The sequence below is a fragment of the Moschus berezovskii genome, chromosome 15 (genome assembly GCF_049115385.1).
Source record: "Moschus berezovskii isolate FMDL1 chromosome 15, NW_MosBer_1.0, whole genome shotgun sequence".
NCBI classification, from domain to species: domain Eukaryota; kingdom Metazoa; phylum Chordata; class Mammalia; order Artiodactyla; family Moschidae; genus Moschus; species Moschus berezovskii.
In genome coordinates this window covers 74,017,470-74,038,819 of record NC_142474.1, presented here as the reverse complement: position 1 = coordinate 74,038,819, position 21,350 = coordinate 74,017,470, and the positions used below count along the sequence as shown (strand labels likewise).

Here is a 21,350-nt window from a genome sequence, read left to right as displayed (position 1 = left end):
TGGGAGAAGGGAAGGAAATGCCTGCCAACCCCGCAGGTGTAGTTCTGGGGAGCAGAGATGCCTGATTTCCTACTAAGTGAGCAGACATCTGCCCTCACAGGACCCAGGTGGCAGAAGCATTCTAGAGTTGTGACAATAATTTCTTTTTTAACATCTTGCATATATGAATTGTTTAAGTATCAGAATGAAATATTATTTTAGGAACACAGACAGTATGAAAGAAAAAGCACACTGTATTTTTCTTTACCAGTCTCCATCCATTCTGCAATGTGTGACAATCATTTCTGGCTCTAAACCTCTGGCCTGTCAGGTACATTCCGTTCCACTTTGCCCACTCCATGCTGTCCCTCTATCCACTTCAGTCAGCTCGCAGGTCAATTATTAACTGGGTCCGAGTTTCACCCCCCTCTTCCTTGGGCGGGAGAGGTCTCTCTTCGATTTCTGCCCCGGTGTCTCCAGGTGCTGAGGGACAGTTTCCTGTTCCAGTCCCAGCTGTTCATGGGGTGGCCTGCAGGAGGTCCGCTGACATCCCGAGCCTCAGCTCCCTCCCTGCACCCAGGCTCCTTCCTCGCTGAGGCCTGGAGACTGTGCGGTCCCGGCCTGCAGTGCACCTCTCCCACGCAGGCACCTGGGGACGTTTGGATTCTGTTCAGGCCTCGTTTGCCCAGAGGGGAGCTCAGAACTCGGGCCACCTCTGGCAGCTCCCCGGCTTTCCCCACTTCTAGGGGCTCAGGATTCGTGTCCTGGCTGCTCCTCCCAAAACGGACTCCCCTAGGCTCTTTTTTTTTTCTTTTTAACAGCTTTGTTGATGTTCTTTGACATATAAAAATTACGTACCTTTAAGATGTTTGGTACATGTATGCATCATGGAAAGATCACCAGGATCCTTATGTCCCCTGTCCCTCCACAGTTGCCCCTGGTCTCCCCGGTGTCTCAGTTTAACGGTGCCTGTGTCAGAACCTCCCACCCACTCCAGAGCGGGGACGGTGGGCTCTGAGCTCGCCCCTCCCCTGCCCTCCCCTCTTCCCCACGGGCTGGGGAGGCATTGGGCATAGGGAAGGAAACCAGCTCTCCCGGTTGTCCCAAGATCTCCCTCCTTTCTTGTCCCACGCCCGTTGGTGGAGTTTCCTTGAACCAGATTAGCATCTGGTGACTTTGTTTTCATGAGTCCCAGCGTAGGTGGTTGCGGGGGTGTGGAACACAGTCTAGTCCTTTCATTTCTAATGCAGTCAAAACGTCCTCCTTTATGTATGATCCTATCATACCGGCTATGAAGCTGTCTGTCTGGTTTTCCCTAGAGAGTGGTGCTCTGTATTTGTAAAATGAATACACAGGAAACTGAAACTCCAAAGGCCCTAGAAGAGGTTTCAGCACTGGGGTCCTGACCTCTGTGGACTGGATGTCCCACTCCCCTGAGTTCACCAGTGAAATCCACCCCTCTCTGGGCATGCCTGCTGCGCCTCTAGGGACAGTAAGCAGGAATCTATTTGCAGTTTTGGAGGAGTGGACCCCGGGGACAAGTCCAGGGGGAAGAGAGTCCAGCCTGGTGCCTGTCTGAAGCTGTCCTGGTGACCTGGCCCCCTGGCCGTGGATGAGACCCTGAAAAGCAATTTCGGTGTGAGCTGAGAACGCGGGGTTCACAGAGACTCCAGGTGAGGTTCCAGGGCACACGGAACTTGCTTTAGTGCAAATGCATTCCTGACAGTCAGATCCTGGGGATCCCCAAAGATGTCTGAGGGAGACGGTGTGTGTGTGTCAGCGTGTGTGTGTGCGTATGCCGTGGGTGTGTGCGGGGTTGAAGTCCGACCCTTGCAGGTGGAGCAAGAACAAAGCATTATGGTTTATCCCCAGTAGCCTGGCCTCATCTGAACCTGCAGGCTGCTGAGGCCAGAAGACATTTCATTCAGATGCCAGTCTCTCCTCAAACCCCCTAAATCCTGCCACCCCACCAGGAACTTAAAACAGAGTGAATTTTTAGAAAGCATTTTATTGGAGGGGGTTAATGTTTGAAGCATATGGTTGGGTAAGTTTTGACATGTCCGTACCTGTAAACCCACAGTCACACCCTTTGTAACCCTACTCTGCCCCTCCCTGCCCATCTTCCATGTCTCCACTTAACATATAAGATCTTTCCTCTAGCTTTTAAAAAATCTTTTAAAATTAATTTATTAATTAATTTTGACGGTGCGGGGTGTTTGCTGCTGTGGTTGGGCTTTTCTCTAGTTGCATGTGGCGAGAGGGAGCTACTCTAGTTGCGGTGCGCGGGCTTCCCATTGCAGCGGCTTCTCCTGTTGCCAAGCGCAGGCTCCAGGGGCACAGGCTTTAGTTGCTCCTCGGCATGTGGAATCTTCCCAGATCAGGGATTGAACCTGTGTCCCCTGCATTGGCAGGCAGCTTCCTAGCCAGTGGACCACCAGGGAGGTCCTCCTTTAGCTTTTTTAAACAGATGGAATGCAGTTACTGTTACCGTTTTAATGGGCAGCCTGTTTTGGTGTTGATCAATTGACCTTTACCAATTGTGAGTCATGTACTCCTGCTTGCTTGCACCGCCCGTACATCCTGACTGGTTTGTGGATTTTATCTCGTTGGCTGCTGGACGTTTTTCTGCATTCCTGTAAACATTCTCCAGCTTAGTTCCAGGGTGCAGTGAAATGCGTGGATACGCTTTGATCCTTTTGGATCTCACTTTTAAGGTGTGTCAGGAAGGATTTGCACAGCTTATATCCTGGGGGTTGTGTGGCCCCTCTGAGCACTCTACCCAGTGCCTCATGAGTTACGGAATCAGGAGAGCTTCAGGCTGGCTGCTGGGAGCGGACGCTGTCCGTGGCCTCTCATGCACTGAGTGTTGTCCCCCCAGGTCTCAGGTTGCTGGGAGCGGGCACTGTCCGTGGTCTCCCCGGTCTCAGGCTGGTGGGAGTGGGCGCTGACCGTGGCCTCTCGTGTGCTGAGTGCTGTCCCCCCAGTTCCTCCGGTGGCCCTTTCCCTGGCCTGAGCAGTTCCTCACGCACGGCTGATGCCGGCACTCCCGTGCGGGGAAGGACACTCACTCAGTCCCTCCAGAGCATGCTGGTCTCCGGATCCTCCCAGTGCTGCTGTCTCCTGGGTCCTCCTCCCTGTGAACCGTGAGGGCTGGCTCTCTCTGGACACTCAGCTGCATCTCCAAACCAGGAATTCTGCTGCTTCTCCTCCCCACGCCTGGCCTGAAACGTAGATGTGAGCTGGGCCAGCGTAGGCCCTCTTGTCTGTTTCTCACCCCTCAGGGATCGGTCCCCTTCACTGCAGCACATCCAATGTCTTGAAAACCATTGTCGGGGCTTCCCTGGTGGCCCAGTGGTTAAGACTTTGCCTTCCAGTGCAGTGAGTGCAGGTTCGGTCCCTGGTCGGGAAGCTAAGATCCCACATGCCTCAGGGACAAATGACAGAAACAAGAGAAGTAATATGATAACAAATTCAATAAAGACTTTAAAATGGTCCACATTAAAAAAAAAGTCTTTAAAAAATCTTATTATCTCATTTCGTTTTCTCCCATTTTTGGTTGTTTCAGGCATGAGGGTAAATTCAGTTCCTACTTCCCCATCTTGGCCTGAAATGGAAGCCTGCTGCTGCTGCTAAGTCGCTTCAGTAGTGTCTGACTCTGTGCGACCCCATAGACGGCAGTCCACCAGGCTCCCCTGTCCCTGGGATTCTCCAGGCAAGAACACTGGAGTGGGTTGCCATTTCCTTCTCCAATATAGTGGTACCTAAGCAGAGCTTATTTAATACAAGGATCTGGTTGCATTAAATAAGCTAAAGGAGCAAAATGGGAGAGGTTTTTATTTCAGGAAGCAAAGTGTTAGTCGCTTAGTCTGTCATGTCGACTCTTTGCGACCCCATGGACTGTAGCCCACCAGGCTCCTCTTTCATGGAGTTCTCCAGGCAAGAATACCGGAGTGGGTTGCATTCCCTTCTCCAGGGGATCTTCCTGACCCAGGGATCAAACTCAGGTCTCCCGCACTGCAGGCAGATTCTTTAAGGTCTGAGCCACTCCAGGGAAGCCATCAGGAAGCAAACCCTGGAGGAAAACAGGGAAGTGGTGGGATTACATAAGCAGACTTTCAGCTGATTCTGAAGGAAACTGTTGCTGCTATTGAAATAAGTGCTGCTGTAACTGCAAAACCATTTTGGAGCCCGTAATGGCAGTCAACCACTGCTGTCTGTACGGGGGCTGCCAAAGGCTGCTGGAGCCCACAGCCATCTCTCGCTGATGGAGAGGCCACGAGAAGCTGAAAGGAAGGATTATGGCTTCTCTTTCTTTGTCGGCCTTCCAAACTCTTCTTTGGACTTCCCGATGGCCACCTAGCCCACAGCCAAGGCAAGAGCAACTGGGAAGTTGCAAAGACACAGCCCCTCACAGTAGAGACCCCAGTGTGCAAGGACAGGAAGTCATCACCTATCTGCAGCTGCATCTTTTACTCCCCTGCTGATCAGTGGTGTTTACCTTCTCAGTTAATCACGTGGCTGTGAAGCATCTACTCCACGGAAGATTTCAGGTAGTTAATCTAAAGGACTTAAGCCAGATTCTCTCTTCCGACTCTACTAATGGCAATTGGTAGCCATCCATCTTGCCTGACTGCCTGAAGGTACTTCTTAGCCTATTTTTTTCCAGGTGGAATACTCTGTTATCCTACCCTCATAGCATTAGGATAACTCATGTAAGTAGGATAACTTATTGTAAAAAGAAAAGGACGTATATTTTGAGCTGCACTCTTTCACAGGAGGAATGGAGGGGATTGGCTCTGCAAATCTCAGCCCTCCCTCTTTCTGATTCCTAGCTTAGCCAGAAAGGACCGTCTGCCTGGAACATCCCCATGTGAGCTCACATTTTTGGAAAGCCTTCAGGGACACTGCAGACTAACTACAGTCATTCTCTGAAGATGAGTAAGGAATTAGTCAAATTAGTACAGAGTGTCAATGCTGTTTCCTTGGATGTACTTGTTTACCTCCTGGAGGGAGAAACTTTTTAGATAATATTTATGAATAGCAAACATGTACTTACTTGAAAGTCTGTTTAAATGTTGCATGCTCGCTCTTGTCTCATTTTCCACTGAATATATTTGGATACTGATAAGACTGTATAAGCCAAATTGGGGGAGAGGCATGCCTGTCTCTGACATTGGTAGGGGTGAATGTTATTGGGTGTTGATATAGCTGTTCTAACGAGGGCAGATGTCACAGTGGCCTAAAAAGGAGAGTATTCCTTTCTTTCTTTTTGGCAGTTATAACTGTTATAAGGATTTCCCAGGTGGCTCAGTGGTAAAGACTCTGTCTGCCAATGCAGGAGATGCAAGAGAAACTGTTATAAATGTTACATCTGCATTTTATTTTTCAAGAATTTTATTTTATATCTGAGCATAATTGATTAACAGGGTTGCATACATTTCAGGTGTACAGAAAGTAATTCAGTTATGCATGTACATGTATCTATTCTTTTTCAAACTCTTTTCCCATTTAGGTTGTTATAGAGTATTGTGTAGAGTTCCCTATGCTATGTAGTAGGTCCTTGCTGATCGGTTTTATATACAGTAGTGTGAACATGTCCATTCCAAACTCCCAATCTGCCCCTAGGGGAGGTTATTTCTGTCTCACGTCCAGTACAAGTATAAGCAGTCCCAGCATGGCCCTGACATGTCAGACCTCCTGGCTCCTTTGGCTTTACTTCGGTTTTGATCCCACTCCTGGTCTGACTCCCACTGCCAAGGCCACTTGCCGGCCAGTGGAGGAGGTGACGGAGGGGCAGGACACACCCGTTCTCTTCAAGGGCACATCCTAGAGACTGCTCGCTTTACTACAGTCATGTCTCCTGGGGCAGAACTTAGTCATGGGACCCACTGGACCCCAAGGGAGGCTGGCAAGTGTAATCCTCAGCTGGGAGAGGACCGTGTCCCACAAAAACCCGGGGCTAAGGGAAAGATGGATTTAGGGAGTCACACAGCAATCTCTGTTAGAATGACTCATTTTCCACAGTTGTTTTAAATTCCCAACCTGGTAATCCCAGCATCTCTGCCATGTCTGTATTTGGTTCTGATGCTGGCTCTGTCTCTTCAAACTGTATTTGCTGCCTTTTAGCTTGCCTTGTAATTTTTTTTTTTTTTTTGGCCCCACTGCTTGGCTTGTGGGATCTTAGTTCAATCCTAACCAGAGATTGAACCGGGGCCCTTGGCAGTGAAAGCACTGAGTCTCAACCTCCAGGGGATCTTCCCGACCCAGGGATCGAACCCAGGTCTCCCGCATTGCAGGCAGGCGCTTTAACCTCTGAGCCACCAGTGAAGTCTTAACTACTGAACCAACAGGGAATTCCCTAGCATGCTTGTACTTTTTTGTTGAGAGCTGGATATGATGTGCCAGGTAACAGGAGCTGAGGTAAGTAGGACTTTGGTGTGAGTCTTTGCATGTCAGTGTAGGAATTAGGCTGGTTTAATGCTTACAATACCTGGGGTGTCAGAGGGTGAAACTGCCTATGGTGTAGTTGTTTTTTATTTTTTTCCCTGATTTTCCCTGGGTTTTCTCTGGGTTTCCCTTCAGATTTTTTCTTAAATAGGGTCTGAGACATGCTGGTCTCTGGGCTGTTTTGTTGTTGTTTAGTCACTCAGTCATGTTCTCATGCTGTATGTAGTCCACCAGGCTCCTCTGTCCATGGAGATTCTCCAGGCAAGAATGCTGGACTGGGTAGCCATTCCCTTCTCCAGGGGATCTTCCTTATATTCTCTTATGTCTCTTGCATTGGCAGGTGGGTTCTTTAGCACTGTGTCACCTGGGAAGACTTACCACCCTGTACCTGTTAAGTAACCACTCCTTGCCAGCCCTGGTAAGCACTAGTTTGCTTCAGTCTTTTTGGAGCTGCCTCTTCTGGACGTTTTGTACAAAGGGAATCATACAGCACGTGACATTTTATGTCTGGCCTCCTTCATGTAGCGTTGTGTTCTTTAGGCTCATCTCCGTGGCAGCCTTTTTGAAGACTCCATTCCTTTCTGTGACTGGGTCGTACTGCAGTGTATGGAGAGGCCATGGTTTGCTCACCTACTCATCCACTGGTGGGCATTTGGGTTGTTCCCATCTCTTGACAGTTTGGCTGTGATGCTGTTATAAGTAGTCATATGCCAGTTTCTGTGTGGGAATGTGTTTTCTTCACCCCTGGGTAATAAACCCAGGAGTGGAATTGCTGAGCCGTGTGGTCATTCCATGTTTAGCTTTTCCAGAAACTACTACCACCGTGGCTGCACCATTTTACATTCCCACCAGCAATGTATGAGGGCTCCTATTTCTCCATATTCTAGTCAACATTTGTTATTTCTTTTCTTTTCTCCTTAAAGTCGTCTTATTGAGTATAACCATCTCACTCTGGTTTTGATTTGCATTTCTTTTAAAAATTATTTTATTGAAATATAGTTGATTTACAATGTTCTGTTAGTTTCAAGTATACATATATAAATGTTCTTTTTTTACATTCTCTTCCATTATAGGTTATGATAAGATTTTTGAGTAGAGTTCTCTGTGCCATACAGTAGGTCCTTGCTAATTATCTATTTTTCTATCTAGTAGTATTTATGTGTTAATCCTAAACTCCTAATTTATCCCTCCCCACTTGCCCTTTGGTAACCATAAGTTTGTTTTCTATGTCTGTCATAGAAAACAATATGTCAAAACATATTGTTTTGTTAATAAGATCACTTGTATCTTTTTAGACTCCACGTATGAGTGATGTCACACAATGTTTGTCTCTGTCAGTCTGACTTACTTCACCTAGTATGCTCATCTCTAGGTCTATCCATGTTGCTGAAAATGGCCTTGTTTCATTATTTTTATGGCTGAATAATAATCCATTGTACACAGGTATGTGCATGCACGTGTGTGTGTACACATATATACCTGATTTGCCTTGCTGAAATGACTAGCAAGGATGTGCTTGTTAACTGTCTGTCAGGACCTCTGTATGTTATTAAAAGTATTGAGGGCTTCCAAAACTTTTTGTTTATATAGTTACATATAGTGATGCTTAGCATACTTAGTTGCTAAAACACCAAGAAATTTTTTAAATATTATTTATAAATTTTTCCACAAACAATAGTAATAAACTCATTATATGTTAACACCAGAGCGATGACATCATCATGTATCACGTAGCTTCTGGAAAACTCCACCATGCACTTGTAAGGGAGTGAGAGTGGAAAAGGCATATCACATCTTACTCACAGTTGACCCTTGAACAACCCGGGAGTTGGGAGTAATGACCCTCTGTGCAGTAAAAAATCCACATGTTATAGTTGGCTCCTCATACCCATTGTTTCTACATATCCCTGGCTCAGCATCTACAGATTCAACCAACCTCGGATTGAATAGCACTGCAGGATGTACTGTTGATGAAAATCCACATGTAAGCGGACCTGCGTGGTTCAAACCCATGCTCTTCAAGGGTCATCTGTATTATGAAAAAATTTTGATCTCACAGACTTCCCTCCCACAAAATGAATAATGATAATCTAGTTTTACTCAAGTCAGATAAATAAGGTTAAAAACATATTTTTTTTTTCTAGTCTGAAATTCCAGATCTTAACCTTACTTTCCCAGAAAACATACATGTCAGGGAATGCTGATGATGGAATCTGGTTGTACTTGGTTGGTCACAGAAAGGACAGAAAACCACTTTTTAACCTGGATATAGACCTGCTGACACCTGTGCATTTTTTGGTAACACTTCCCTGCCCTCTCAGAAATGAAAACTGACTGCTGATTTAAATTTTTCATTAATCTCCTTCATCATGTGATTTTGTTCAGCCAGGACATCTGTCAACTGATTGAGAATTGATATCTTGGACAAGAGTCTGAACTTGCACTGAAATCTCAGCCCCCAAGGTTGGCTTTTCCATTGGGGGCTGAGGGTAGGCAGGTGTAGAGAGGTATAAACCCAGTGAATCTCAAAGTGTGGTCCCCTGACCAGCATCGTCAGCATCATCTGTAACCTGTTAGACATGTGGATTCTCGCGCTCCACCCCAGACCTGCTGACTCAGAAACTTTGGAGACGGGCCCAGGCTTCCAGGTCTCACCAAGTTCTCCAGGCAATTTTAATTTGCTTACAGTGTGAGGGTCAATGATGTGACCTCTTCCGTAATTACATGCGCTCCCCTGCCCCCATCCTTCTTTCTTTCTTTCCTCCCATAAACATTGAATGTACTGCTCCCTTATCAGTGCTTTTATGACACCTCTTTGCAAATGTACACATTTGCACACTGTGTGTCCGTCTGTAAACATCAAATTTGTGGCAGCCAAATTCAGAGCATCATTTATAGCAATCCCAGAGGAAAATCTCTTAGAACAGCCAGTCATGAACAGCTGAAGCTAAATGTCAACGCTAACCCATTACCTGGGACCCAGCTTCTCCCCTTTCTCCCAGCATTAACTCCAGTGAAATCCTTTCAAACTCTAAAGTTCAGCAGTTCTATGGGTTTGCTTGCTGTTTTCTGCGGTCACCCAAAGACTGCTCCCCCAGGGAATGTGTTCTTTAGAAACTCGAAACGGAAGGTTCAGTAGAGGGGGCTAGCTTGGAGGACTGGGCTAAGGTCAAAAGGATTCCTTTGGGGGCATATGAGCAGGAGAGTGGGCTGGTCAACCAGAGGCTTGGAAAGGACTTATGTGGATCCAGGGACAAAGTCCACTCACCTGGGCAGAGAGCGTGTGTGTCTATTTACATCAGTGCTAGGGCTTTCCTTGGGATTTCTAATCTGGGAAGTTGGGATGCTCTTAGCATGAAGCTACTCTTCTTTATACTCTACATGGTATGGAGAGAGCTCCATGCTACTCGTGGTCTAGTGAACACATGTACATGAAAACAGGACCAAGAGTTCTGGTTGTCCCTCCCTGTTCCTCCAGCAGCCTTAGACTTGCTGCCTAAACACAGGTCACCCTCAAGGGTTGATACTACAGAGCTGGCTTCACGATGGGGTTGCAGTTGCCCGGTGTTCTGTTATGTGACTTCAGAGCTTTCCAGAGCCCACCGGATCAGGAGATGCCTCTTGGATGAGTGTTTAGCTTCTTTGATTTTGATTGTGGTCCGACATCTGTGGGCTGTTCTTGACTTCTTCCGGCCCTTGGTTTTCTAGATTGTCCTTCTGTTCTTCCTGTGGTGATACAAGTCATAGTCATGGGTGGAATGCTGCACCAAAACAATACGGTCTCACTAAACTGATGTGGGCTGAGCATCCCACGAAAGCCCCACTGACCCGCTAACTTTAAGTCCCGCCTCAGGATACCCTGACCATCCCACTGGTCATCCCTCTAGAGGTCAAGACCGGCAGCCCCGTGGTCCTCCCAGGGACGTGATCCAGTCACTGTGCAGCCTGTGGGCTGAAAGTGAGCCCGAGGCCTGGCCGGTTACAGGTGCGGGAGCCGGTGGGTCTTGGGGAGGGACTGAGAGATAGGCTGTGCTCGGGGCTGCGCCTCACAGGGTGTACATCCTCACTTTACATTTTGTCCTAGTGGGTGGCGATGACAGTCCCCGGGGAGGGGGCGCCTGCATCAGCTCAAGTCAACCCTCCTCCTTCACGCTCGCTTCTGGTCACCACCAGACTCTGCTAGCCTGACTCCTTTATGTGTCTCTCCATTTTTTCCCTCTGGTTTAGCTGATGCCCCCGACCTGGTCCATGCTCTCCTCGTCCCCGGGGTGGATTTATTCCAGCGCAGCCTATCAAACTGCCACCACCATTACCACCCCAAATCCAGCCTTTCTGGTGGCTGGATCATTCAAGTGCTGATGCCACCATTTATCGCATAAGCCAGCTTCTGTGGCTGCTGTTGCCTTCAGGATGGACTGAGTTCCCCAGTCTGGTCTGGCCTTCCAGGACGTGGTTTCTGGCCATCACACATCGGGGCACTGCGACCACTGCCCCGTGTGCTTTACCCCTCCGTGCTGAGAACTGCCAGACCCTCGCAGACAGCCCCCTGCCCTTTAGGACGCTTCCCTTTTCCTCCTGTCCCTCTGCCTCCCAGCTGCTCCTGCTGTTCTTCACCCGTCTGCCGGCATCGGCTCTGAAAGCCTCTTGGGTGCCCCCATCTTTCTTCATTCTCTGTAACACCTCGGTCTTAGGCTTTCACAAACTGCATTTCAAGTCTCTCTTTTTCACTCTTCTCTTCTCCTTGACTGGTCTATAAGCTCCTGAGAGCAGGGGCCCTTCTTAATCATCCTGAGGCCCCTACCAAGTGCCTGGTACCCAGGAGATAGTCTCTGAGTCCTTTTAAAATTGAGAGATAATTGGCAATGAACACTGTGGAAGTTTCAGGTGTAGCGTGCTGACTTGATACATTTATGTGTTGTGACGTAATGACCACCCTGCTGTTAAGCGAACACTTCCATCACATCGTGTGATTTTCATTTCATTTTTGGTGGTGAGAATACTTGAATATTCTAGTCTTTTAGCAACTCTGAAGTGTATGGATGCACTGCTGCTGCTTGTAGTCACTTAAGCTGCTGCGTCAGATCCCCCAGAACTTGACCATTTCCTAACTGCAAGTGTTTGCCCTTTGACCCACGTCCCCACGTCTACACAAGAGCTGTTCTGTAACACTTTTGGGGAGTAGAAGACAATAGCTGCAGAAAAGGAAAAATCATAGCACAGCTAGCTGTGCCAAGGGGATTTTCTGAATTGAAAACTGCTAGTTTCTAGCCAGCACTGTGCTGTAAGGACTTTCTGTGAAGACTGGAGTGTCTCATATCTGTGTTGTCCAATGAGGTGGCCACATGTGGCTATCAAACACCTGAAATGTGGCTACTGCCACGTGTAGACCTGACTTTTAGTCATATTTAATTTATTTAAGTTTAAGCGGAAGTATCCACTCGTGGCTAGTGGCGACCCTGTCAGACAGCTCTCAGCAGCATCTGGTTACCTCCTACCTGGCTAAGAGCTCCCATGGGGTGAGGCTGCAGGAACTGGCGTGCAGGCAAATGCTTAACAACCAGCTCTTGGCGACAGTCTGCTCACCTCCATGGTGTAAAAACCCCCACCACACCCAGTGTCAATATGTCCTGGACACAGAGCTGGGGACAGAGGCACAGTGTAAAATCAACATCTAGGCAGTATTTCCTCAACACAGGTACACAGATGCAAACAACCCTGAGAATAAAGTAGTCAATGCCATAAAATAATTAGAAAGTGATTAATTTTGAATATTTACTGACTTTGTACTATTTAACTTATTTAATTGTAAGCTTATATACTTTAGTTTTTAATAATGGCTAAACTTAAAAGCAGATCGCAAAACTCCTGAACACCTAATTTTTGGCTTTCGGGAGGCTTTGTAAGCCAGTTCCATCTCATCGCTAGCTCCTAGTCCAGTTCAGTTGCTCAGTTGTGTCTGACTCTTTGCGACCCCATGGACTGCAGCACACCAGGCTTCCCTGTCCATCACAAACTCCCAGAGCCTACTCAAACTCATGTCTATTGCCTTGGTGATGCCATCCAACCATCTCATCCTCTGTCGTCCCCTTCTCCTCCTGCTTTCAATCTTTCCCAGCATCAGGGTCTTTTCTAATGAGTCAATTCTTTGCATCAGGTAGCCAAGGTATTTGAGTTTCAGCTTCAGCATCAGTCCTTTCAATGAATATTCAGGACTGATTTCCTTTAGGATGGACTGGTTGGATCTCCTTGCAGTCCAAGGGACTCTCAAGAGTCTTCTCCAGCACCACAGTTCAAAAGCATCAATTCTTCAGCGATCAGCTTTCTTCACAGTCCAACTCTCACATCCATACATGACCACTGGAAAAACCATAGCCTTGACTAGATGGACCTATGTTGGCAAAGTAATGTCTCTGCTTTTTAATATGCTGTCTAGGTTGGTCATAGCTTTCCTTCCAAGGAGTAAACGTTTTTTAATTTCATGGCTGCGGTCACCATCTGCAGTGATTTTGGAGCCCGAAAAATAGTCTGTCACTGTTTGTATTGTTTCCCCATCTATTTGCCATGAAGTGATGGGACCGGCTGCCACGATCTTATTTTTCTAAATACTGCTGCTGCTAAATCACTTCAGTCGTGTCTGCCTCTGTGGGACCCCCAGAGACGGCAGCCCGCCAGGCTCCTCTCTCCATGGGATTCTCCAGGCAAGAACACTGGAGTGGGTTGCCATGTCCTTCTCCAATGCAGGAAAGTGAAAAGTGAAAGTGAAGCCGCTCAGTCGTGTCCGACTCTTCGCGATCCCATGGACTGCAGCCCACCAGGCTCCTCCATCCATGGGATTTTCCAGGCAAGAGTTCTGGAGTGGGGTGCCATTTTCTGAATACTAGCAATTGCTGGAAAAAAAAAAATATATAGTATTTCCTTCGGCCACAAGAGAGCGCTCTGAAGACATTGGATTTTAGGAAGGCTTTTGGTGGAAAAGGCAATGGCAACCCACTCCAGTACTCTTGCCTGGAGAATCCCACGGATAGAGGAGCCTGGTGGGCTGCAGTCCACGGGGTCGCAAAGAGACGGACACGACTGAGCGGCTTCACTCACTTTGGTGGCTCAGTCGGTAAAAAAAAATCTGACTGAAATGCAGGAGACCTGGGTTTGATCCTGGGTCAGAAAGATCTCCTGAAGTAGGGCATGGCAACCCGCTCCAGTACTCTTGCCTGGAGAATCCCACGGACAGAGGAGCCTGGTGGCTACAGTCCACGGGGCCGCAGAGAGCGGAACGCGACGGTGACTGACACTTGGACAGCCCTCTGGGTCAGTCCGCGGCGCCTGCTCCCGGCTCCCGGAAGACGGCAGCTCTGGGAATCCGGGGCTCACACAGAGGCAGGCAGCTCTTGTTTACTCACCATCTCCGCTGCCAGGTGAGGCCGCTCAGGAGGAGGACGCTTGCGAGCAGGAGGATGCAGCCGGCCACTGCGGGCAGAGAAGCAGGTCAGGCAGGCGGTCCCAGAGGCTGAGAGCCCCTTCCCGCGTGTCGGTCCCCCCAGCACTCCACACCCAGCTCGCTGCGTCCGGGGAGGTGGGCGCCGCGTCTCCGCCGCCCCTTTCCAGAACGCAGCTCCCTCCCGGCCAGGCTCCCTGGAGGCTGCAGGACCCGGGCCTGGGGGTATGGACTGGAAGGGCCCCAGCCTTTCCCACGGGGGCTCCCCTCCTCCTCGGGGAGCAGCTGACAGGCACCCTCTTCAGAGAGGGTCAGAGGCCCAGCCTCAGTTAGAGAGACCTCGAGTGAGGCCCGCAAGGGGTAAGAGAAATGTTGAAATATCAAGATGAGTCTAAAGGTAAGTGATAAACACTTGGCATCTCCTGAAAGTGTCCCTGTTTCCCATACACTCTTTCCTCTGCCCTGGAGCTGGCGGTTATCCATCCAGCCGAACGTCTATCTGCCTTGGACGTGCCTCAAAGCCTGGTTTTCTCCCTCCATCCGCCCCGTAAGATATAATTAACCTGTAACCTTGTGTAATTTTAAGGTGTACACTTATCGCAAAATATATTGTAATTACTGTTTATTTTCTGTGCCCAAAACATTGAAGATTTACTCTTAGCGACTTTAAAGTCTGCAACACTGCATCGTTGGCTGTAATCCCCATACCCTGCCCGTCCCCAGACCGACTCCTCTGCTGACGAAGTCCGTGCCCTTTGACACTGGTCCTCTGTTTGCCTCAACCCTGGGCGCTGGTCACCAGCAGTCTACTCTAAGAGCTCCGTTTGGTGGTTTTGGTTTTGTTTCCCTCAAAGCCTGTTTTTGCCTCCCACCAGAAGGCAATGGAGAAGGAAATGGCAACCCACTCCAGTGTTCTTGCCTGGAGAATCCCAGGGACGGCGGAGCCTGGTGGGCTGCTGTCTATGGGGTCGCACAGAGTTGGACACGACTGAAGCGACTTAGCAGCAGCAGCAGCAGCAGAAGGCACCTGGAGTGGTCTTGGCATGTTTTTTTTCTCTCCCCCAACCCAGGCACGCCACCTCCCTCCACACACATCCAGGCGCCGGGTGTTTGTCCTCTGGGAGCTGGTCGGGAGGCCCTGGTTGAGACTGGCTGGAGACCTCACTGCTAACTCACCACAGCCGTGCCTGTGACTCTGAGTCACGTTATGCTCTGGATTCGTCTTCAGTTTTATACACATCATATAGTGTAAAGAGTTAATTTAGACTAACTCACCGAGCAGCTAGTGCTAACTAACACCACCCTCCAAGCAAGTGTGTCGGTCCGTTGGGTCACTACCCACCTGCGATCTGGTACTCGGTGGTAAACATGAACGTTTCCAACGTTGCAACCACATCTGTGGGCTTCTGGAAATCTGCAACAGAGAGGGGGAGGTGCTTGTGGATGCTGGCTGTGGGGCTGCCTGGGGCTGCCAGAGTCCAGGCTCCTGGAGGCGGGGGACTCAGAGGCCGTTGGAGACCTGTGAAAGGCCAGGGGAGCCCTGGCCCAACATCTGAACATCTTGTTCTTCTGCCTCGAGCTGCCACCCTCCAACTTGCTCCTCCTCTGACACTGGTGACACTGGCTGTGTTTGAGGACTGGGAGGTCGTGTGTGGATGTGGGACCATCTCTAGCACCAGGGGGCAGCTCCGAGGCCAGCTCTTCCCTCTCCTGCCTCACAGTTTAATAGCCAAGCTTTTATCTTCCAAGAAACGCCAACCGTACCTGTGGTCCCTGCTGTTCTAGTTGTTAAGAAAATTCCACTCCCAGGGGGTGCTTCCGTGCTCTCCTGAGGCTCTGCGTCATCTGGAGGAGAGAAGAAGGATGCTTGTGGGGCAGAAAGTGGGGAGTGGGGGTCTGGGGTCTTCCACCCACCCCCTCTGCGTCTCCCACCCACCCCCTCTGCGTCTCCCACCCACCCCCTCCGCATCCTCAGCTGACCCCAGACATGGTAGCTGAGGTGTGTCTCGGCTCTGCGGTCCCCTTCAGGGTCACGGTGAAGTGGCTCAGTGACGCCAGCAGAGCGGGAGGGAGGGAACTGTGACCCTGACTCTGGCTCTCCTTGGAACTCTGAGCAGCTTTCTCCCCAAACTCCCTACTCGGCTCTGGTTTCCATCTGCAGCTTGGAATTGGGTCATCATAATACAGTTCCATCAAACCATTAAGCAAAGTGCGTGTGTGCTAAGTCACTTCAGTTGTGTCCGACTCTTTGCGACCCTACGGACTGTAGCCCATCAGGCTCCTCTGTCCATGGGATTCTCCAGGCAAGAATCCTGGAGTGGGTTGCCATTTCCTTCTCTGGGGGTCTTCCCAACGCAGGGATCAAACCTCTTATGTCTCCTGCATTGGCAGGTGGGTTCTTTACCACTAGGGCCACATGGGAAGCCTATTAAAGTAGAAGTGCACAAAAGGAGAGCTTTTCTCTGTGGCAGACTCCCCATTGCTCATGGACATGCCTGGTGGGTAGCATGACTCACAGGGGGCGGGCTATGGGAAAGAAACACAGCACCCCGCCCCCACAGAAGATCCAAGAGGGAGGTGTGGGGCCCAGGCAGTGGGGATGAGCAAAGAAACCACTGAAAGTTAGGGCCCAATGGGGGGACTTTTGATTGTAGATATGGTAATACAATTTCAGGACGAAAATAGCAGAAGAACTCAACACAGGTGGCTTGTCCGTGTGCATGAACGAGTGTACACGCGTGTGCATGTGTATCTGTGCTTGAAAAGTCCCTGCCCTGCACGTCTATACTTTGGCAAAGCTCAGGGGGGACTCACACAAGAAGCGGGGTGGCTTTCTCTTGTTAGAGCAGGAGAAAGGATTTACATTAAGTATCAGCAAGTTGGAAACGTATGCAGGGCAGGTGGACTTTCCCTTTTGAATGAGGAAGTCTTGGTAGCTTAGAGGCAGAGGGGGAATTGCAGGATCAGCTAGAAACGGGAGCAGTGCCGTGTGTGTGGGGGGGTACCTTCTGGAAGACATCTGTCTTCCTCTTTCAGATCCTGCTCTTTATCCCCATCAGGAAATGAGGGACCCCAGGGCGTGAAGACCTTACAGTTTATCTCATCTGTTTTCTAGAGTGAGAACAAACTGAGGCCCCAGGAGAGGAAGCGGCTGGCCCTCGACCACATAGTGGGTGGATCAGGGATTCCAGCCTGGCCCACCTCAGGGAGGCGCCAGGTGGCGGGCCCTGGGGTGGGGGGCACCTCTGTACCTGGAACCTGACCGTTCGCCCCTTCACTTATGCACTTGAGCTTGGGCCTGGTCCACCTTGTCTCCCCGTCAGTCATCGTGCAGGTGCTTTCAGCAGGACCGAGCTGTAGGGCCCTGAACCCCTGGGCGCACTCGTAATGAACTGTCTGCCCCGGCATGAAATGATAGACTCTCTTTAAAGGTTCACGTTCATGTTCCCATGGTGGCGGCTCCTCGCAGTGACCTGGACGAGGGGAAGGGAATTGCAGAGGCAAGTTGAGGAGACGCTGTGAGTCCAGGCTGCCTCTTCCTGGAGACCAGACCACAGTCCTTCTTCTTTTCTTTGCCCCCCCACCCCCACTTTCTTCCAATAAGTATTGGTAATGCCTATTTGTCAGGGCTTTTGCTAGGCACTTTGTGAAAGGCACGAAGACCCAGTCCCCCTCCCCTGAAGTGAGCAGACAGTGGATCAGGGAAGGAAGCCTGTGCCGGGAGAACGAGGGGAGCATGACACTCGAGACACAGGTGCTCGCGCTGGGAACGCAGAGAGATGAGCTTCTGCTGACAGGGAAGGATTTGTTAAGTGGACAGGCGTGCAAACAGTGGTCTCAGCTTCGGGTTGAGGGCAGGCTCCAGCCAGTCTGGGCCGAGGAGATGCGGAGAGCACATAGATCTCGACTGCTAAGTGAGGAAGCACATCCTCAAGTGGCCATCTTGAGGCCATGGAGAAGTACTCGGGACAAACCCAGTGCTGGGAGGAGGGAAGCACCAAGATGATCTTAGAGAAATGGAGCCCGGTCCCTGATCAAGCCGTGCCTGAAGCTTGCATTTTTAAGGCCTCTGAAAATTCCCATGTCCAGTAACTTTCCCCTTATCCAACTAAAACCAAAGCCTGGCTGACCTTTAACCCCACAGATCATGTCCTGTCCTGCCCCCCAAACCTGGACACATGAACACAAATCCTGTCCTGCCCCCCAAATCTGGACACATGGACCACAAATCCTTCTAAGCCCAGAACTGTGAAGCTGTGTATATGCTCTGACCTTCCACAACCCCAAGGATCCAACATAACCCCTCCCACTGCCCTCCATGACCCTTTGCAGCAGGAGGCCCAGTGGTCCCATCCTGAGGGATCTGCTCAGTACAGCATCTTGCAGTCCATGCTTGAATACATGTTTAAGTCTCAGAATCAAATTGCCTTTCTAATCAGTAAAATTCATAACCGTCCAGACCTGATGGAATTGGATTTGCTTCTTTCAAGTGAAAAACTCCACGTTAAGATAGTCTGCACAGCATGCCTTAGCCAGAGGCAGCTGGTCATCTCTTGAGTTAGGACAGTAAACACTGGCCTTTTGAAAAAGCTTTCAGTGATTATGGAATATGGGCGGGGAGACGAAGAGGAAAACTTCCAATGTGTTTTGAAACCTCACTCCAGAGCAAAGTCACAGTGACAAGGAAGGAAACAGCATATTGCAGCAAGTTCCCCACATTAGTCGTTATCTTTTTATTTATTTTTTAATTAATAAAAGCTGAAAATAAATTCAAAGTAGCTTAAAGAATGGTACCAAGACCCCTGGTCTAATTCAGGAGACTTGAGGCCTTATTTCAGCCCAATTTTGTGAGTTGTGCCATGTCATTAATCGTCTCCGCATCTCAATTCCATCAGTAAATTGAAGGAATATTTCCTGCTTCCTGACTCACTGGGTTCTGAGGTTGGAATCAGATTATATACAAAGTCGTAAAGTTCTTTGTAAGGTTGTACAATTAGCATAGGGGCACAGGCTATTGTAAGGTCAGCTGGGCCCCCCAAAGCTCAGGTTTTCCCAACGGGCTCCTTTCTTCCTGATGTCAAGGCTGACTTCTACCTTATTAATTTTGGAAAGTCAGGGCAGCAGTTGGGTGACACAGCATTGGCCCAATCCACAGTCTGTTAGCCCAAGTTCTGTCCGCAGCTTCCAGAAGCCAGTGTGGCCCCACCCACCTCAGACCCCTGTCCTGTTAGAAACGTCTGGAAGTAAATTTCTTGGCTCACAGTTCAGTGTGTCTCCCTAAGGGAAACACAGAGCATCTTTTGATGCCAAGGAGTACTGCCGACTCAGATTGCTATTGTCCGGCCACTGTGCTTGGGGCAGTTAGTCCCCAAAATGCCATCTGAATGGAAGTGAGTTGAGTTGAATTGAACTGAGTTCTCTTGGGCCAGTTCCCAAGCCTGGAGGACACCCAGAGCCCAGGCTGGCTGCTGTGAGAGGGGCTCAAGATGCTGAGCAGATAGCCTGGCACCATCGCACCATGGTGCTGGTCCCCAGGACATCCTCGGGAGAGAGGACCACAGGCTGGACCCTCCTCCTCGCGGGCGCACTGCGTGTGTCTGAGAGAGAGCAGGTCCGCTCCTACCTGGAAGGTCAGCTTGCTCCGGGGGCTGCGTTAGGCTCTGCACGCCTGTGGATTTTCTCTCACTCTGTTCTTTGGGTCCAGGAGTGACTTGTTTTACTGGGTTCTTAGCGGGGGCTGGAGAGGATGGAGGGAATGCAGACAATACTTGACAGGTGTTGAAAAGAGAAAACCCTCAAAAAGAACATCTTTCTAGGGCCAGGCAGGAGAAGGAAATGGCAACCCACTCCAGTGTTCTTGCCTGGAGAATCCCAGGGACGGCGGAGCCTGGTAGGCTGCTGTCCATGGGGTCGCTAAGAGTCAGACACGACTGAAGTGACTTAGCAGCAGCAGCAGCAACATGCCAGGCAATATCGGGGGATGCTGAGGTTATAAAAATGAGCCCCACATACCCTGTCCTCGGGGGCTCTCAGAGGGCCTGTTCACGGGCAGCAGAGCACCAGCCCACCAGGCAGGCTTCCTGCACGTGATGGTAGTAGCCTACAGTGTGTTACCAAAGGACCTGAGTTTTTCTGGCGGAATGGTTTGTGCCTGTGTGTCTCCCTAAAAGGGACCCCGTTCTGGCTATCAGCCTGTCGACACCATGCATGGAGGTGAGTGTGGCGGCCAGAGGAGCAATCTTAGCCACTCCTATCTCCCGAAGGCAGGTCGTTTAAGAGTCAGAGGGCATCCTAAAGAATGGCAATGTGTGCAGTCTCAGAAAAGGCAGAATGATCTCTGCTTCCAAGACAAACCATTCAATATCACAGTAATCCAAGTCTTTGTCCTAACCACTAATGCTGAAGAAGCTGAAATTGAATGGCTCTATGATGACCTACAAGACCTTCTAGAACTAACACCAAAAAAAGTTGTCCTTTTCATCATAGGGGACTGGAATGCAAAAGTAGGAAATCAAGAGATACTTGGAGTAACAGGCAACTTTGGCTTTGGAGTACAAAATGAAGCAGGGCAAAGGCGAATAGTTTTGCCAGGAGAACACACTGGTCACAGCAAACACCCTCTTCCAACAACACAAGAGACAACTCTACATGTGGACATCACCAGATGGTCAATACCAAAATCAGATTGATTATATTCTTTGTGGGTGAAGATGGAGAAGCTCTATTCCATCAGCAAAAACAAGACCAGGAGCTGACTGTGGCTCAGATCATGAAATCCTTATTGCAAAATTGATACTTAAATTGAAGAAACTAGGAAAACCACTAGACCATTCAAGTATAACCTAAATCAAATCCCACTTTCCTGGTGGCTCAGATGGTAAAGCGTCTGCCCACAATGCGGGAAACCCAGGTTCAATCCCTGGGTTGGGAAGATCCTCTGGAGAAGGAAATGGCAACCCACTCCAGTACTTTTGCCTGGAAACTCCCATGGACGGAGGACTGTGGTAGGCTACAGTCCATGGGATCGCAAAGAGTCAGACATGACTGGGCGACTTCACTTTCACTTTCTATGATTGTACAGTGGAAGTGAGAAATAGATTCAAGGATTAAATCTGATAGGCAGAATGCCTGAAGATCTATGGACGGAGGTTTGTGACACTGTACAGGAGGCAGTTATCAAAACCATCCCCAAGAAGAAGTAATGCAAAAAGGCAAAATGGCTGTCTGAGGAGGCCTTACAAATAGCTGCGAAAAGAAGAGAAGTGAAAGGAAGGGAGAAAAGGAAAGACACACCCATCTGAATGCAGAGTCCCAGAGACTAACAGGGAGAGAGAAGAAAGGCTGCCTAAACGATCAATGCAGAAAAATAGAGGAAAACCATAGAATGGACATGTTTAGAGATCTCTTCAAGAAAATTAGAGAAACCAAGGGAATTTTTCATGCAAAGATGGGCTCAATAAAGGACAGAAATGGTATGGACCCAACAGAAGCA

At 49.4% G+C, this 21,350-nt stretch overlaps 1 protein-coding gene across 2 annotated transcripts in view; it reads right to left on the bottom strand.

The window, feature by feature from the left end:
* Positions 1-1,285: 1,285 nt before the first annotated feature.
* Positions 1,286-21,350, bottom strand: part of IL2RA (interleukin 2 receptor subunit alpha) — a 52,916-nt gene continuing 32,851 nt past the window's right edge. The window contains exons 3-8 of one of the 2 annotated variants that reach the window (XM_055426976.2): positions 19,482-19,595; positions 17,110-17,331; positions 15,623-15,703; positions 15,201-15,272; positions 13,824-13,890; positions 1,286-4,051 (exon numbers count right to left, since the gene is read on the bottom strand). In XM_055426976.2, coding sequence (XP_055282951.2) covers positions 4,009-4,051; positions 13,824-13,890; positions 15,201-15,272; positions 15,623-15,703; positions 17,110-17,331; positions 19,482-19,595 — 599 coding nt within the window. In that variant the 3' untranslated portion in view covers positions 1,286-4,008. Of the gene's footprint in view, positions 4,052-6,528; positions 10,153-13,823; positions 13,891-15,200; positions 15,273-15,622; positions 15,704-17,109; positions 17,332-19,481; positions 19,596-21,350 lie in introns of those variants that run through there. The other variant, XM_055426986.2, reaches the window with a different exon arrangement.